At 37.9% G+C, this 19,315-nt stretch overlaps 1 protein-coding gene across 6 annotated transcripts in view; it reads left to right on the top strand.

Annotated features, from left to right (window-relative positions):
* The window catches only part of COL25A1 (collagen type XXV alpha 1 chain), a 516,002-nt gene that overhangs the window by 338,963 nt on the left and 157,724 nt on the right, over positions 1 to 19,315 (top strand). For all 6 annotated transcript variants that reach the window (XM_027543862.1, XM_027543859.1, XM_027543858.1 and 3 more), the window contains exons 6-7: positions 3,651 to 3,677; positions 3,827 to 3,853. In XM_027543862.1, the coding sequence (XP_027399663.1) occupies positions 3,651 to 3,677; positions 3,827 to 3,853 (54 nt within the window). The remainder of the gene's footprint in view (positions 1 to 3,650; positions 3,678 to 3,826; positions 3,854 to 19,315) is intronic.

Here is a 19,315-nt window from a genome sequence, read left to right on the forward strand (position 1 = left end):
GGAGGGAGAGACTGGAGACGAGTTGGCAGTAATTGTAAGTGACCTTACAGTAGCTGGTTGTTTTAGGGGTCGTTTTTCTTAACACCAGTGTATGAGAAGTGTTTGACTTTGGCAATAGGCTATTTAGCTTTTCCAGAAGAGTCAGTTTAGCTTTTCTAAATCAGCGTGTCCCACCATATCCTCCACCAGTGTTTAGAACATTGCCAAACTCTTTATAGGCATTCACCGAATGTACATAAAAATATAATTAGTTAAACAACATGCTACCTAATCAAACCAAGACCAGAATTTCCATTGTAATTCTAAAACTTGATGCTAGATATCCTCTCATTCATTTCTTTGGGTTCCTCTGCTCCACCAAAAACAAAATCCTACTTGTAGGGCATTAGTGAGCATTTTGTGTGTGTCAAGAATGACCAATACATTTCTTAAACTTAATTTTAAGAGACACCAAACTGTTCTTATTACATGCTACTTGATTCACCGAAAATATTAAGAAAAATGTTAAGAAACATAGTTTTCTTGGGTTCCCATTTTAATGGCAAAATTAACAGGGTATAAGAAAAAAAAGGGTTTGTCTAGTTGCTTCCATTATCTTAGCCCATCTCGCTCTTCCAGATGCTCTAAAATTCCTCTTTTCCACATTTTGAACTTGAGATCTTGAATTCACTGTCCTTGACGCTATGAAAGGCAATTGGGAGGCATTCAAGAGAGCATCTAGTGAAAGCAGGCACCCATTAGGTTTTCCGAGAATCGAGTTCTAGAGCTGCATCCCAACACTTAGCACCCTAATCCACTGCTTTTAAAGCCACACAAGACTAGCTTATGGTCCTGGCCAGCTCACTTACAAGAGATCCAACCTTGATAATCTTCAAGTTTTATTTCTGGAATCTGTAACAGGAATATCATGATACTTTCCTCATTAGATTGGGAGAAGAGTAAATGTAGTAACAGTTGAAAGTCCTTTGTTGATGGCAAAACGTACAGAAGAGAAGACATGATGTTCTTGTTAATGTCATGCTAACCTTACAGCTGTTACCAGAAGTGCTGCAGAGTGGAAATTTGGCACAGCTCCTCTGTAACTCATGTTTAGCAGTATATCTTTTGGTAGGTAGAGCATTCTTACATTCCCACCTGAAATGAGACAGCAGTCTCCATGGGACCTTGGGAGGGACACTTTGCTAGGATTTTGGCTTTACCCCCATCTTAACTTGTGTGTGTCTCCCAACCCTGCTAAAGAGGACGGTGAGAGATTGAAGGTAGCTGAAATGATCCACTTCCTCAGGTGGGCTGAGTCCTGAGACATGACTTCATCTTTGTTGTTGTTCAGTCGCTCAGTCCTGTACGATGCTTTGTGACCCCATGGACTGCAGCACACCAGGCTTCCCTGTCCTTCACTATCTCCTAGAGCTTGCTCAGACTTCATGTCCATTGAGTCGGTGATGCTATCCAACCGTCTAATCCTCTGTCGTCCCCTTCTCCTCCTGTCCTAAGTCTTCCCCAGCATCAGGGTCTTTTCCAATGATCAGCTCTCTGTATCTTTAGCTCTTAAAAACTTTGAGAGCTAGGGAAAAAAAAAAAAATCGATGCCTCTAGAATTCATGTTTCCTGCTAGTATTTTTGTTCAAAGGTAAAAAAATCTCAATGTGGCTGAATAATAGACAACTGGCCAACAAAATAAAAATCTCCAAAAGACCCACCCATCATCTGACTTATGACAAAGATAACATTGTACTTTGATGGGGAAAGGAGGCATTTTCAGTGAATGCTTTTGGGTTAATTTGATAGCCATATGGGGAAGAAAAGCATCTTGACTTTGACCTCACATCATATAAATGACCTTGGAAGAGGCAAAAATTTCTTAAGTGGAACACTAAAAGAGATAACTATAAACATAAAAAATGTTAAATTGAATTTAAGAACTATTCATCAAAAACACCTTTAAGAGAATGTAAACTCAATATGCACTGTGGGAGAATATATTTGTAATAAATATATTCTTTTCTGACAAAAGACTCATATTCAGATATGTAAAGAGCTCTTATCTGTCTATCTAATCTATTTATCCAATGTATAATATATGATGAACTCCAGCAAATAATAGGACAACTCAATAGAAAATGATATGAATAAATACTGTATGGAAGAAGATACAAAGATACAAAACAGCCAATACATTTATTAAAAAGAGTTCAACTTAATCGCTGGAGAAGTACAAAAATTAAAACACTCTGTAAAACCGCTACACCTCCCACCAGAGTGTCTAAAATGAAAAAGATGGAAAATACCAAGTATTGGTGATGATACAGGGGAACTGAAAATTCTCATACATTGCTGATGGAAGTATAATTGTTAGAACCGTAGTGAAATGCTATTTGACAGTATCTACTAACTAATAATCTGAACATATGTATTCTCTGTAATGTAAAAATTCTACTCCTAGATATACACCCAATAGAAATGTGTACAGTTTTTAGCAAAAGACATACACTAGGACGTTTATAGCAGCATATTTGTAATAACCAAGACATAAAAACTTCTGGAAACAAATGGATGTCAATAGTAGGACAAATAAATAAATAATGGTTTATTCACACAGAGTGATATTATAAGGTAGTGAGAACGATCTATAACTACGCACAAAATTTTGCATGAATTTCACACATGCTAAGCAAAAGAAAAGTTATGACCAAGCTAGATACCATATTGAAAAGCAGAGACATTAGTTTGCCAAAAAAGGTCCATCTAGTCAAGGCTATAGTTTTTCCTGTGGTCATGTAAGGATGTGAGAGTTGGACTATGAAGAAAGCTGAGCGCCGAAGAATTGATGCCTTTAAACTGTGGTGTTGGAGAAGGCTCTTGAGAGTCCCTTGGACTGCAAGGAGATCCAACCAGTCCATTCTGAAGGAGATCAGCCCTGGGATTTCTTTAGAAGGAATGATGCTAAAGCTGAAACTCCAGTACTTTGGCCACCTCATGCGAAGAGTTGACTCATTGGAAAAGACTCTGATGCTGGGAGGGATTGGGGGCAGGAGGAGAAGGGGATGACAGAGGATGAGATGGCTGGATGGCATCACTGACTCGATGGACGTGAGTCTGAGTGAACTCTCGGAGTTGGTGATGGACAGGGAGGCCTGGCGTGCTGCGATTCATGGGGTCGCAAAGAGTCGGGCACGACTGAGCGACTGAACTAAACTGAACTGAAGCAAAAGAGGCTAAAACACCGAATGGATGACAGCTAAGAAATACCTTTATATATAGTACAAAAACAGGTAAACTATTCTATCAGAAGTCAGAATAGTGATTATTATTGGTGGTGAGGAGTAACAAGGAAACATCGCAACAGGAGATTTGGGGTTTCTTTAGCTACATTCTATGTGCATTAGATATGTTTAGCTTGTGAAAATTTATTCAGCATTTTATATGCTTATGACATGTATGCTTTCCTGTTTATATATATAATACCATTTTTGCATTCTAATCATATTATAATTATAGTTTTAGAACCTAAAATCCCTTGAGAAACCTCATTGACAGGTACAAATCTGTGTCCTTTGCATGAATCTGTGACTAACCCTAGCTGATCTATTCAAGCTATATTTTAAAATATATTAAAAAAATTTTTTGTCTTTCTTTTTTCCTTATTTCAGGGCCCTCCTGGTCCAAAAGGTGATAAGGTAAGAAAGTATATAGAAGAAACAAATTAAGTTAGTGGAAATCCATACTGGCCTGCCTTATACTATGTTATATTTAGATCTTTTTAATGAGCATCATCTACAGACTTTATTCTAAAAACTATCTATCTTCTCATTTTCCTACTCTACAGGGAGAACAAGGCGATCAGGGACCTCGGGTAAGTTGTTCTCTTCCTTGCCTGGGCAGAAAATTAGTTTTTAGCTCCAAATTCAGTGAATTAAAGTAGCCCTGGCCCCATAACTATGTTGTGTCATGTGGTTTAGTAATGGCTAACAAAAATACCATACTACTTATAACTGAAATAGCCTTAATTATAACTAATGTTTATATCTTGTTGCATTATCTTGATGCCTGTAAATAGGACACTCTACAACAATGATCCCTTATGATTAAGGGCCAGAATCAACTAAAAGTCAACAACAACCACCCTTCCATTGGCCATTGGGTCCTTCAGATTAGTATGCATGGTTTTGTAACATAGAGGCCATGTGGATTCCTATTGAGTTTGGCTTTTTTTGCAGTTAAACTTTATGTGCCATTGCATAAATGTGTTGTATTATAGATGAAAATATTAATGTATTTTATATATTTTCTTCAAAAGTTTGAATAATAGTTATTTGAATTTCTTATTCTTTATAGAATTTTAAACAGATAAAAGGTATAATATCATTTAGCATTCCAGGGAGGAGGGGCATTCCTTTATTCTTCTCAAATGTGGCTTTTTAACCCATCAAAACACAGTGGTGAATGCTTCGTTGTTACCTTGGTAGTGCCAAGTCCTCTGCCTCACATCTGTGCCTTATTACCCAAATGTTCAGACATACTGTTCCAATGATGTAGTGGCTCTGTGCAGACATACCTCTCAATTTTCTCGTGTCACTATGCACAAACGCGAGTATCTGGTTGAAGAGAGTCATTTTTTACAGTGGAAAAGCACTTTTAAAACTTTCAGGTTGAAAACAGAACTGTGTAGGTTTTTTTGTGAAATTCACTCTGTGAAATTAATTATGGAATTTACTTACACTGCAGTATCATGAAAGATACAGTCAATGAAAACTTGAGAAGTTTGTAGTCTTACTCCTCCTATTTAGTAAACTAGATGAAAATTATGGTATGATTTACTTTCCTTTCTATTCTTCTGCCATTTCTTCATGTAGAAATAATGACTATGCTTCAGAGCATTCTGTTTCTCATGGCAGTTTTTCTGTCTGATGTCCAGTTGAAACTTCATCTTAATGGTCAAGGATTAAACATCATGAGTGGCATGGATGTGAATGGAATAAAATTCTCATAGCCTTCAATGATTAGAATGTAGCCACCTTCCCTGTATGTGGCAGTTTTTTCTTGTGGCATGTTCCCATGCACTGAGTATCATTTCTTTCCACATGCAATATCAAAATCACTCGATTTGCCCTTTCCAGGTAAGAGAGAAACTGTTTCTATTCTAAATCTTCTTTTGGCAAAGGAAATGAAAGGGTGGTTCACAGCTTAGCTGTCATCAGTGTGCACACAGCCCTCATTTTCAAAAAGGTGTGTTGGCTTTCATCGTTCCAAAAAGTGATGATTGATTATAAAGCAAGGCCAAATTTTCAGGATGAAACCCGAAACCATGTGAAATTCACCTGGTTTCATGTTGCATTACAAACTAAGACTTGGACCAGGTTCCTTGCAAGTGTGGCCAAAGTTCATGAACTACTTTGACGAACCCAGACTGCCTTTCATACAGATTTCAGCCAATTTTCACACTGACTGGGGCCAAGTTTCACACAATTCAGGGGCCACTTAGCATTTTAGCTGGAAAGTGGCAAAAATTGATCCCATTTTCATCTGGATTTTGCTTTGGGTTGAAACAATTTTGATTGAATTCATAATGCAAGATGAATCTTTATGGATAAAAATTTAAATGTCCTGGGAAGTATATATGAATATGCACGTGAAAACTTATGGAATTGCCTGGCTTTTCTCAGATTCCTAATTTAGAAACAAGGCAGGACACATCTAGCAATCTTACATTTATAATATAAGTAGTGTCAGCTACTTTTTAGAAAATTCACATATCAGTATGGCAAAATGAAGATTTTATATTTCCAGGAAAATCAAAAGTTAGTTAGAACTGGAAATGTCTTTAATTTTAATGAAAACCAACATTTCCCATATTCTTTATGAGCACACTATTCCAGCTGATGCTGACAGAGGCTCTCTTTTTAAAAATGTAGATCTTTGTATTTAAATATCCTTTCCATTTTCATCCTATCATAGAATTTTGAATTTTGAACAAACATAATTCCAAGTAATTTATTTCTTTCCATAACTATATGATCTTCCATTATTTTAATTCTTTGTTATCTAACTTTCCACTGGGATGTATGCTATTTTCTTGAAAGTGAAGTTCTCTCTCTTTTTTTTTTTGGCTCCCCAAATGCCAGACAGGAATATAATAGGTCATAATATGTGAATCAAAGAAGGAAAAATTCGAAGATAAAATAAATATTAAGAAAGTAGAGCTATCTTGAAATACTTGGACATGTATTTATCAATATATATTGAGTGTCTGCTATGCTCAAGGTACCATACTTAACACTATAGAGACTACCAATGTATCCACTTCTCTTGTTCTCTTCTAATACCAGCAGATTCAGCCTATTCTCAGTTCTTCGTTGCTGCTGTACTGTTCCAATTGATTTTGTTTCTGCTCTTACCCTGTACAATGCATTTCCTAAACAGCACCCAGAAACCATTTTATGCTTTAAATTAAATTGTGTTACTCCTTGTTTTAAACCTTAGAATGAAATCCAAACCACTTTGCTTGGCCTCCATGGACCTTCAAGATCTTGCCCTTTAGTTCACTTCAGTTCAGTCGCTCAGTCATGTCCAACTCTTTGCGACCCCATGGACTGCAGCACACCAGGCCTCCTTATCCATCACCAACTCCTGGCAGTTTACTCAAACTCATGTCCATTAGGTTGGTGATGCCATCCAAGCATCTCATCTTCTGTCTTCCCCTTTTCCTCCTCCCTCAGTCTTTCCCGGTATCAGAGTCTTTTCCAATGAATCAGTTCTTCACATCAGGTGGCCAAAGTATTGGAGTTTCAGCATCAGCATCAGCCCTTCTAATGAATATTCAGGACTGATTTCCTTTAGGATGGACTGGTTATATCTCACTGCAGTCCAAGGGACTCTCAAGAGTCTTCTCTGACACCACAGTTCAAAAGCATCAATTCTTCAGTGCTCAGCTTTCTTTATAGTCCAACTCTCATATCCATACATGACTACTGGAAAAACATAGCTTTGACTAGATGGACCTTTGTTGGTAAAGTAGTATCTCTGCTTTATAACATGTTGTCTAGGTTGGCCATAACTTTCCTTCCAAGGAGTAAGCATCTTTTAATTTCATGGCAGCAGTTACCATCTAGGTGATTTAGGAGCCCCCCAAAATAAAGTCTGTTACTGTTTCCACTGTTTCCCCATCTATTTGCCATGAAGTGATGGGACCGGATGCCATAATCTTAGTTTTCTGAATGTTGAGCTTTAAGCCAACTTTTTCACTCTCCTCTTTCACTTTGATCAAGAGGCTTTTTAGTTCTTCGCTTTCTGCCATAAGGGTGGTGTCATCTGCATATCTGAGGTTACTGATATTTCTACCAGCAATCTTGATTCCAGCTTGTGCTTCTTCCAGTCCATGATTTCTCATGATGTTCCCTGGTGGCTCAGATGGTAAAGCGTCTGCCTACAATGTGGGAGACCTGGGTTCGATCCCTGGGTCGGGAAGATCCTCTGGAGAAGGAAATGGCAACCCACTCCAGTACTCTTGCCTGGAAAATCCCATGGACAGAGGAGCCTGGTAGGCTACAGTCTGTGGGGTTGCAAAGAGTTGGACACAACTGAGCGACTTCACTCACTCACTCTGTATATAAGTTAAATAAACAGGATGGCAATATACAGCCTTGATGTACTCCTTTTCCTATTTGTAACCAGTTTGTTGTTCCATGTCCAGTTCAAACTGTTGCTTCTTGACCTGCACACAAGTTTCTCAGGAGGCAGGTCAGATGGTCTGGTATTCCCACCTCTTTCAGAATTTTCCACAGTTTGTTGTGATCCACACAGTCAAAGCCTTTGGCATAGTCAGTAAAGCAGAAGTAGATGTTTTTCTGGAACTCTCTTGCTTTTTCAGTCATCCAACGGATGTTGGCAATTTGATCTCTGGTTCCTCTGCCTTTTCTAAAACAACATTGAACATCTGGAAGTTCACAGTTCATGTACTGTTGAAGGCGGGCTTGGAGAATTTTGAGCATTATTTTACTAACGTGTGAGTTGAGTGCAATTGTGTGGTAGTTTGAGCATTCTTTGGCACTGCCTTTCTTTCGGATTGGAGTGAAAACTGGCCTTTTCCAGTCCTGTGGCCACTGCTGTGTTTTCCAAATTTGCTGGCATATTGAGTGCAGCACTTTCATAGCATCATCTTTTAGGATTTGAAATAGCTAAGCTGGAATTCCATCACCTCCACTAGCTCTGTTCATAGTGATGCATCCTAAGGCCCACTTGACTTCACATTCCAGGATGTCTGGCTCTAGATTGATAATCACACCATTGTGATTATCTGGTCGTGAAGTTCTTTTTTTGTATAGTTCTGTGTATTCTTGCCACCTCTTCTTAATATCTTCTGCTTCTGTTAGATCCATACCATTTCTGTCCTTTATTGTGCCCATCTTTGGATGAAATGTTCCCTTGGTATCTCTAATTTTCTTGAAGAGATCTCTAGACTTTCCCATTCTATTGTTTTCCTCTATTTCTTTGCATTGATCGCCGAGGAAGGCTTTCTTATCTCTCCTTGCTATTCTTTGGAACTCTGCATTCAAATGGGTATATCTTTCTTTTTCTCTTTTGCTTTTTGTTTCTCTTCTATTCACAGCTATTTGTAAGGCCTCCTCAGACAACCATTTTGCCTTTTTGCATTTCTTTTCCTTGGGGGTGGTCTTGATCCCTGCCTCCTGTACAATGTCACGAACCTCTGTCCATAGTTCTTCAGGCACTCTGTCTATCAGATCTAATCCCTTGAATCTATTTCTCACTTCTACTGTATAATCATAAGGGATTTGATTTAGGTCATATCTGAATGATCTAGTGATTTTCCCTGCTTTCTTCAATTTAAGTCTGAATTTGTCAATAAAGAGTTCATGATCTGAGCCACAGTCAGCTCCCAGTCTTGTTTTTGCTGACTGTATAGAGCTTCTCCATCTTTGACTGTAAAGAATATAATCAATCTGATTTTGGTATTGACCATCTAGTGATGTCCATGTGTAGAGTCTTGTCTTGGGTTGTTGGAAGAGGGCGTTTGCTATGACCAGTGCATTCTCTTGGCAAAACTCTATTAACCTTTGCCCTGCTTCATTCTGTGCTCCAAGGCCAAATTTGCCTGTTACTCCAGATATTTCTTGACCTCCTACTTTTGCATTCCAGTCCCCTATAATGAAAAGGACATCTTTTTGGTTTTTAGTTCTAGAAGGTCTCGTAGGTCTTCATAGCACCATTCAATTTCAGCTTCTTCAGCATTACTGGTCAGGGCATAGACTTTGATTACTGTGATATTGAATGATTTGTCTCAGAAGCGAACAGAGATCATTCTGTCATTTTTAAGATTGCTGCATTTTGGACTCTTTTGTTGATTATGATGGCTACTCCATTTCTCCTGAGATTCTTGCCCACAGGAGTAGATATAATAGTCATCTGAGTTAAATCCACCCATTGCAGTCCATTTTAGCTCGCTGATTCCTAAAATGTCGATGTTCACTCTTGCCATCTCCTGTTTGACCGACCACTTCCAAATTGCCTTGATTCATGGACCTAACATTCCAGGTTCCTATGCAGTATTGCTCTGTATAGCATTGGATTTTACTTCCATCACCAGTCACATCCACAGCTGGGTGTTATTTTTGCTTTGGCTCCTTTTTGCTCTTGCCCTTGCCTACTCTATAACCTCATCTCGGACTTGTCTTGATCTCCGCCCACTATGTTCCATCCACGTGTTCTTTAAACACAGCACACTCTCAACGTGATGACTTTCCATTTGTTCTTTACTGGTCTTCTTGTGATTGGGTTTTTCTTATCATTGAGATTTCCTCTCAAATATCTCCTTGGGGAGAACTTCTTAGCTTCATTGTAAATCTGAGATTATCCTATTGTGTTTATTTATTTACTTGCTTCTTTTTAAGGAAGGGCATCTGCAAAACGTTGTTGTTCAATCATTTAGTTCTGTCTGACTCATCGTGACCCTATGGACTGTAACACGCCAGGTTTCCCTGTCCTTCACTCCCAGAGTTTTCTCAAACTCATGTCCATTGAGTCAATGATGCCATCCTCACCTCATCCTCTGTCATCTCCTTTTCCTCATGCCGTCAATCTTTCCCAGCATCAGGGTCTTTTCCAAGGAGTCGGCTCTTCACATCAAGTGGCCAAAGTATTGAAGCTTCAGCTTTAGCATCAGTCCTTGCCCTTCTTTAAAACAAAAACTCCATGAGAATAAGGGCTTGTTCATACCTCCATCACATAGGACAATAAGAACTAAATGAATATTTGTTTAATGTTAAAAGAAAATATAATTTCATCATTATTGCCTTCAAGGAGCTGGTGATCTCATGGGTGCCTGAATAAGAAAACTATGTGGTTGTAGATTATATGTCTTGAATAGCTATACTAAGCCATGCTAGATCAGTGAAGCATCTTCCATTTTTTTTTATTTGTGTTATTTTATTTTATTTATTTTTTATTTTATTTTTTAACTTTACAATATTGTATTGGTTTGCATCTTCCATTTTAAATAATCACTGGAGACTATAGAAAATATGGCATTTGAACTAGGACTTGATAAATGGGTAATCATTAAAAGATTAAATGAAGAGCAAGACATAAACATTCCAGGAAGAAGAAATAGTTCAAATAATATTGCACAAGCAGGAAATGACAGTATTCATTTAAGGAAAAAATTCCATTTGCCAAGGAAATAAGTTAAATATAGAAAAATTGTACCCATATAAGTTTGTAAAACCTTTATTAAAGTTACATTATAGCCCACTCCAGTACTCCTGCCTGGAGAGTCCCATGGACGGAGGAGCCTGGTGGGCTGCAATCCATGAGGTCGCTAAGAGTCAGACAGGACTGAACGACTTCACTTTCACTTTTCACTTTCATGCATTGGAGAAGGAAATGGCAACCCACTCCAGTGTTCCTGCCTGGAGAATGCCAGGGATGGGGGAGCCTGGTGGGCCGCCGTCTATGGGGTCGCACAGAGTTGGTTGCACGACTGAAGTGACTTAGCAGAGCAGAGTAGCAGAACATTTTTAATGTCTTGTGTGGTGAGCAATAAGGAACCATTGAAGATTTTTGAGTATAACATTTATTGTATATTACCACTAGACTATTCAGTATAATTACCAAATGTTCCTTATGAAAATCTATATGGTAATAGTATTAAGTATGGAAAGGAATTGGAAAAGACTGAAAGGAAGGAGACCAAGTAGACCAGGAAATGATGTCAGTCATCTGGTCAAGGTCACAAAAGTCTGGGCTATAGGGATAATGTCCAGTCCTCAATGGAGAATTGAGTAGAGGGCATGGACTGGCTCATCAGGTGTGATTGGAAGTACAGGGCCACACTGAGCAGAACTCAGTACCATAATGAGCAGTGGAGTGTGGCTAAGTTGGTGAGCCAAGGCAGAAATTCCAAAGGAGTGACCAGAATATTGGAGAAAGCTCTATGTTTGCAGTAGAATTCGAAAGGAAAGTTGCATCATCTCATCAATCTTGTCTGCCACAAGCACCAAGCAAAAACCTGGGCAGACAGAAAGGGAAAACCAGGATTATTACTAGTAGAGGAGAATTTGACAAAAGTAAAGTCTTAAAGCAGAAAGTGAGAGAAAATTTTGACTCACACTGGATTTACATCCAAAATCGGTGATCATGGGTAAAGTTGTGACCATGTTAAATTTTCTAAAAAAGAAGAAAAGAAGTAATCAGGGATTAAAATTAAAAATATCAAGATGGAAATTTAATAGCAGTCTTGTAGCTAACTGGATGTTGGAGCTGAGGGTGATGAAGATAAAGATAGAGCTGAGGTTTCCAGCTTGATTCCTTGATAAAGTTGGCCAGAAGAGAGTCAGGAAATAAATGATAAGCTGAATCTTAGTTATGTTGAATTTGGGATCTTGATGAATTACTCCATTGGAATAGTGTAGCAAACAGTTGGAAATACGAGACTAAAAGTCTGAAGTGGTGTCGCAACTGGAAAGAACGGTAACATAGCAAAACTGTCACAGAGTAACAGTTGAAACCATAGGAGGAGAAAAATGAAGGGTGACAGAAGGAAGATAGAAGCATTTTAGAAATATCCACATTGAGCGAGCAGGATGAAAAGCAGACTCAGGAAACTGAGCATTCAAAGGGAAAACCACTACACTGCAATGTTTGAACAATAAGGCCAAATTACTTTTTAAAAAGTGGCCATCAGACTGTTTGTAATAAAAAAAAAAAAGCCACAGGGATGAGACCTATTTAAAAAACACACACACACACAACAATCAGGAGCTAGAGGGGTAGGATGGGGAGGGAGGTGGGATGGAGATTCAGAGGGACGGGACATATGTATACCTATGGCTGATTCATGTTGATATTTAGCAGAAAACAACAAAATTCTGTAAAGCAATTACCCTTCAATTAAAAAAAAAAAAAAAACTTTTGGACTTGGTGTTCTGGAGTCCTGGGGTAGTAAGGAGGTGCATTTTGTTCAGTGGTGAGAGTGAAAGTCAGATTGCAAGAAGTTAAAAGTAAATGGTAGGAAAGATGACTGTCTTTGAATGCTGTTGATGGCATATGATTTAATGCAGAAGAAATGTCTAACCTTTTTGGCGTGAGCTTTCTGTCAGTATGCACTGAACCAATTTCAAGCCTACAGTTTTAGGTATAATATAACAGCCATAGATATCATTTGGTTTTCTTCTACAAGAAACTGAGAGTTAGATTTCCGCAGATGAATGCATCCTGACATTGGAACTGCACTTCCCTCCTTGATTCTTGGGGAGATGTCATTACAGATTTGCTATTAATCTTTGTTTTTGCAGTCAGACATTGCACTTCAGCAGTTAGGCCTTTAGGCTGTATGGTCAGGAGGGTGCTTTTCTATGTTGTCAGTTACCATACTCATGCACAATTTTCTTCATTTCATCCTCAGGGATCTGTATTACAGACTGTTGAAGCTAAGCATTTACTTTGTGTTCAAGTAGAAATTGGAGACCCACCATAAGGGAGTCGTAGGGGGTTTCCTAAGCCAAACGAAAGTTGGACTGAGAAATAATACCTCATGAAACAGTTATAATTGCTCATCACTTAGAGTTGTACAACTTGCAGAACATCTTTCTAGGTAAATTATACATATCATCTCTAAGCCTTCCTACAGTTCAGCAAAGTACGTTATCAGCAAAGAAAAATAGGAAAAGTGAATGCAATAGAGAGAGCTGATTATATCCACATGGGCTGGGGTCAGGCTGGATAGGAATCAGTTCTAATCCTGCCACTATCTGTCTTCATGGTTATGAGAAGGATTAAATAAAATAATGTATGAAGAATCTATAATAAACCCTCAACAGGTCATAGCTGATTATTCTCCTAAAGTTTCACACGAAGAATCTAGGGTAAAGTAACGTGTCCAGTTCACACAATTTGTAAGTGATAGAAGTGGGATTCAAACCCAACTCTCTCAGCCTCTGGTTTGTGCATCTCCTAGTGGATCATGCTACTTCCCTGTCAATCAAGTGGTTGGTATGGCCATCAACCTCAATATGGAAAAGCTGGGGTTACCAAAATTTCTAAGACTGGATTATTTATTTATTGAGTTCTTAAAATATGCCAGCCACTCTACGATGGCAGCTCACTCCAGTACTCTTGCCTGGAAAATCCCATGGACGGAGGAGCCTGGTAGGCTGCAGTCCATGGGGTCACGAAGAGTCGGACACTTACTGAGCGACTTCACTTTCACTTTTCACTTTCATGCACTGGAGAAGGAAATGGCAACCCACTCCAGTGTTCTTGCCTGGAAAATCCCAGGGACGGCAGAACCTGGTGGGCTGCCGTCTGTGGGGTCTCACAGAGTCGGACACGACTAAAGTGACTTAGCAGCAGCAGCAGCTATGAAGACATGTATTTCAGCAATTCTGGGGTCTTCCCTGGTGACTCAGCGGCAAAGAATCACCTGCCAATACAGGAGATGTAGGTTCGATCTCTGGGTGGAAAGATCCGCTGGAGAAGGAAATGGCAACCCACTCTAGTATTCTTGCCTGTGAGCCTGGTGGGCTGCAGTCCATGGGCTCTCAAGAGTCAGACACAACTGAGCGACTAAACCTACCTACTCACAAACTTCATTTTCCATGTACTCCATCATTTATTCTCAAAGGTGAGTTAGTAGCACAGATTTTTTTGTTTTTTCTTTGACGTGGGCCACCTTCAAAGTCCCCATTGAACCTGTTACAACATTGCTTCTGTTCTATGCCCTGACTTTCCGGCCGCAAGGCACGTGGGATCCCAACTCCCCGACCAAGGATTGAACCTGCTACCCACTGCACCGGAAAGCAAAGTCCCAACCATTGGACTGCCAGAGAAGTCCCAGTAGCACCGATTTTAATATGATATATATATTTTTTTCTGATGTAGACTGAGCTCACACAGGTTAAGTGACTGATTCTAGTTCTTTCACACACACCTCCCAAAAGACAATGCTGGAACTCAAACATGAAAATCAAGTTCTGCCCTCTTTCCATAATGTTAGGCTGCCTCCAGATCACTTGTAGGACCTTTTTCAACTTTAGGATCCATTCCTCTATGAATCAGCTTGAAAAAGTTGGGGAGCACACATGAAAATAAGTGCGTCTTTTTTCTTTGCAATCATGACAGTCACAGTCTTTACAATTCATGCACTGTCAACCCTCTGGGAAACAAAGGAATGGCTGAGTGCCACTTAGTAAACCCTGAGACCTCTTGTCATGGAGCTTAGAGAGGCAGGGCAATGCTGACTTCCATCCAAAGTGTGTCCGAATATCCAATTAGCTTGTTGTGATATAGTTTCACTTCTCAGCTCAGGGGCACCAATTTGGAAATTGTATAATATCAAGACCCTGGTGAATTTGCTGTTAGTGATTTTTTTTTTTTTCAGGGTAGCCAAATGAATGAAGTCTGCTTTCTGTAGTTCATAATGCTGTGCTTACATGTTCTACGAGGATTTTGTTGCAAAGCTTCTCTTTGCAAAAGAGATTGAGTTATATTTCTAGATCAGAAGCTGAACCTGAATGTCAAGCGTAAAAGACTCGAGACTTTTCAGTATTTCCACATTGTTGTCTGCACCCACTGTTACTCCCGACCTCTCTCTCCTTCATTACCAAAAAGGACTTTTGCCCAGTTCATGCAGACTTCTGCCCTCATCATGAACCACAGCCCTGGGCTTTGATGTTAATGACTCAAATTTCATTTCTCTGTCTTAGTGACTTAAAAACAGCCTTAAAAATAAGCCAAGCTATTTTAATGTTTCATACTGTCTTTTTAAATTAGGGTATTATGTTGTTCTGAAATTGTGGTACATTTGTTAGTCAAACTTAGGCAGTAAAATGAACAGACATGATGAAGTTATCTTTTGGCTACATATTAATCTTCTAATCAGTTGGCTACCATCCCCTTGCCAAATAACACAAAGGCCTGATAAATAAAAGGTTTAGTGGTTATTGGTCTCAATATCATCAGCCAACAGCTGGTTTTAAATGAGTCCTGAGCCCTCACAGTTTCAATAAGCCACCCAGGAGCACTGCCTAACTATTTTCATCAAATTCTCTTCTCTTCCCAGTGTATTCAAATAAATTTTCATAACAGCTGGGACTATGAAAAATTGATAGCATCTTAAAAACATCTTCAGCAAGACAGATTAAGTTCCAGAAAAGGAAAGCATTTAGAAGTTTATTTTATTATCTTAACCTTTGTTGACTTGAATGATTAAACAGATTCTTTGGCTCTGCTAAAGCATTTAGGCCTGGATATTAATTTGATGTTCTTATTTACTTAACCCTTGCCTTTCTCTTTAGCCCTAATGAATACACTACTCATTTGGTACTGAATGTATTGCCTGTGAAAAGGGAATGAATATAACACAATGGAAAGAAATAAATTGTGAGAAAATTATTTTAATGATTTCCAGATTCAGGAGAAGTTGGCATGGAAACTGCAAGCTCATTAAAATTTGCAAACGTTCTTATTATAATTTATAATCAGAGTTCCTTTTTAAGTGTTCTGTCATACTTCAAACCGCTAAGAGCCCAGGAGCATTTGTAAATTTGTCCTAATGTGGGTTAATTTAAGGAATAAATTATTTTTACAAACAATTCTTGGTAAGTAGACAATATTTCCCTTGGAATTCAGTGTTGGAAATTACACCTCAGTTATTGACTTTATAACTGTGCCCATTAAGGAAAAGAAAAAGAGGTATTATGAGATGTTGAGGAAGAGACTCTATTTACATCACTTTAAGTCTTGACATTTTTGCCTAATGTGAAGTATAAGTATAGTACATATAATCATCCAGTGGGATAAGCTTTTATACAAAATATTTGGAAGTAAAAGTGAACATTTCACAAAACTCTCATATTTAAACAATACATACACACATAGAGTAGTTGAAAAAGCCTGAGGTTTGAGTCCTTAACTGAAAATTAAGAGCTTTAATTAATAATTAACAGTGGAATTATCAGTGACCATAGATGTATTAAAATAAAACCAAATTCATTCCTAAGTATATCCTTTGACAAGGAATTCTGGAGAATAATGCCAGCTGGTTTAAATAACTGTTGGATTTCCTTTTAGTCTTTTTTAATGCAGTGACCTTCATACTAAAATAGCTACTCATTATGTTTTATGAAGTAAGGCAAAGATTTCATTTGTCTACACTTGTACTCATTGCTTATATCAAATGCAATATTTTTTTAAGTTATTTTACTTTTTTCATGATTTATATATCTTGACTTATACGTTACAATCTATTCAGGCTAATATCCTTTATTTCACATTTTTCTTGAAAACTAGTGGAATGAAAGATTTTAGATGTATATATATATTTAATATTATCCCATTTATATTTCTCTTGTTGGAATTTTTCAAGTGCTGCTTTCTGTGAAATATTTTCTAAATAATTTAAAGAATTCCTTGATAGAAAATTGATCTTTTCTGAAATGCAAAACTAGACAGATGATTTTATTCTTTTGTCTTATATTTAAACAAAATAGTTTTCACCTGAATTCATAAGAATTCAAGTGATTAGTTAATTAATTAGATTTGTTAAATCATATAATATGTAGCTATGATTTACATATTGCAAATAGCAAATACAGCAATTTATACTAATAAAATCCAACGCAATTACCACCTTTCTTTTTCTATCACTCCTAAATGCAAAATTATAGTTGCAACAAAATGTTAATGAGGTGGATTAACCAAATAGAAATCATGAAAGTATGAAACAGCAGATTTTTAATGGTGCATCAGGATTTGCAGAAGGGACTAGAATGCAAGACTATATTTTTGACTCATCCCTTCAGAATGGGTGGAAAAATGGCTTATTCACTGACAGATCATGTTCAGGGAGAACAGTTCCTGTAGGTCTGAATGAGAGGGGTCTCTGGAAAGTCATTTAGTGCCAGACAGCAGCATCCTTTCATAAGCATACCTCCACTAATGTGTCCAGCAGCTCCTTGTAGCAGACACAGACTGTAAATCACAAGTGGCAAACAAGACTGGCTTTGTAGGAAAAAGATGTCAGTTGTGAGGTCCTACTTCTCATACAATTCTAAGGTGACTAGAGAAAGTCAGGAAGATTTGATTGTCATTCCTTAGAAGTCAGTTAAATTTTATTTGAAAAACGTTGGTATTCAGATGACCCTTTGTTGACCACTATTATTTTTATTATCACAAGTAAACTTTTAAATGACTTACACATAACAAATAATAATAATTAATAACAATGCAACATTATTGTTTTTATATTTCACTACCAAGGAAACTTCCAGACCTTCTTCTCATACTTTATAACCTTGTAAGTTTAGAATAAATCTGTTGATGAAGAAGTCTAAGTGATGGATAAGGTAGCATCTACATCCTCCAATACAGCATTAAAATATCAAAGAACTAGGAATGTCAGACTGTTTTTCCAGGACAGGAAGTACAGTTAGCTCCAGTCCTAAAGGAATTCATTAGAATTAAGATAGCGAAATGCTGGTGAGTAACTAGGAGAAACCGGCATGGCAGAGAGTCACTGCTCTTCTGGCTTGAAGCCTGTGTGATGTGATGTGAAATAAAAGGAACTAACTATAACCCTAGGAAGTACAAAGGGACAACAGCTGGTAATTCCTGTCTCATTCGCCATGTCTTCAAAAGGACATGTCAGCCTGAACATTCCAAGTTTATTGGCAGGTGAGAAAAAAAGCTACCCAGAGACACCACCAGATTTTTAATTAAGAATACATTCAATGGTTTTAAAACATAGTTTGATTGCATGGGTCTTTCATCAGTTTATTTTTAGAAGCTGAGTTAATCTATTTATCTAGATTGTTAAAATTGTGGCCCAGCTTTGAAAGATCGCACCCAGCTCTTGACTGCATCATAAAGGGAGACCATCAGCATGTGACATTTCCGGGATGGCTGAAGGGAGATTCTTCCACTGGTGAAGTAGGAAGTGTGGAATGAAGGATGTGACTGAGGAGCTGCGCCCAAACACAGAACACGCCAGAGAATCTTCTAAAACACAAGTTCCCTGTGTTTGGTAGTTTGTTTATTTCAAGGTGTACAAGTGGTTTCTCATATCAAACACTTGCTTTTTTGCAACAATGGCTTAAAATATTATAATGTTTGTTATTCTGTATGTAAGTGTTAAGACAGATATCATTCTCATTAATAGGAATTATTCTACGTATAGAGATAGATATATACACATATGTGTATGTGGATATTTACTTACAATTACACTGCCTATACTGTCTTAGTGAAAAGAGTTCTCCATAAGCATAGATTATTATTCATATATACAAGTTATAAACACATAGAAATGTGAACCAACCCACTCTTGTTCATATTCTGACTCCTATTAAAAAAGGCATGTAAATATTGAAAGTGATTTGTTAAGTTCTTTTGGAAGTAAATAATATTTCTTCCTTAGCTGCTTTTTAAAACAGCATTTTTGTGCTCAGTGTGGCATTTTAGAATTATCTAAAGAGAAGAAGATGCTGTGAAAGTGCTGCACTCAATATGCCAGCAAATTTGGAAAACTCAACAGTGGCCACAGGACTGGAAAAGATCAGTTTTTATTCCAATCCCAAAGAAAGGCAATGCCAAAGAATGCTCAAACTACCGCACAATTGCACTCATCTCACACGCTAGTAAAGTAATGCTCAAAATTCTCCAAGCCAGGCTTCAGCAATACGTGAACTGTGAACTTCCAGTTGTTCAAGCTGGTTTTAGAAAAGTCAGAGGTACTAGAGACCAAATTGCCAACATCTGCTGGATCATCAAAAAAGCAAGAGAGTTCCAGAAAAACATCTATTTTTGC

Source organism: Bos indicus x Bos taurus, chromosome 6 (genome assembly GCF_003369695.1).
Source record: "Bos indicus x Bos taurus breed Angus x Brahman F1 hybrid chromosome 6, Bos_hybrid_MaternalHap_v2.0, whole genome shotgun sequence".
Lineage (NCBI taxonomy): Eukaryota > Metazoa > Chordata > Mammalia > Artiodactyla > Bovidae > Bos > Bos indicus x Bos taurus.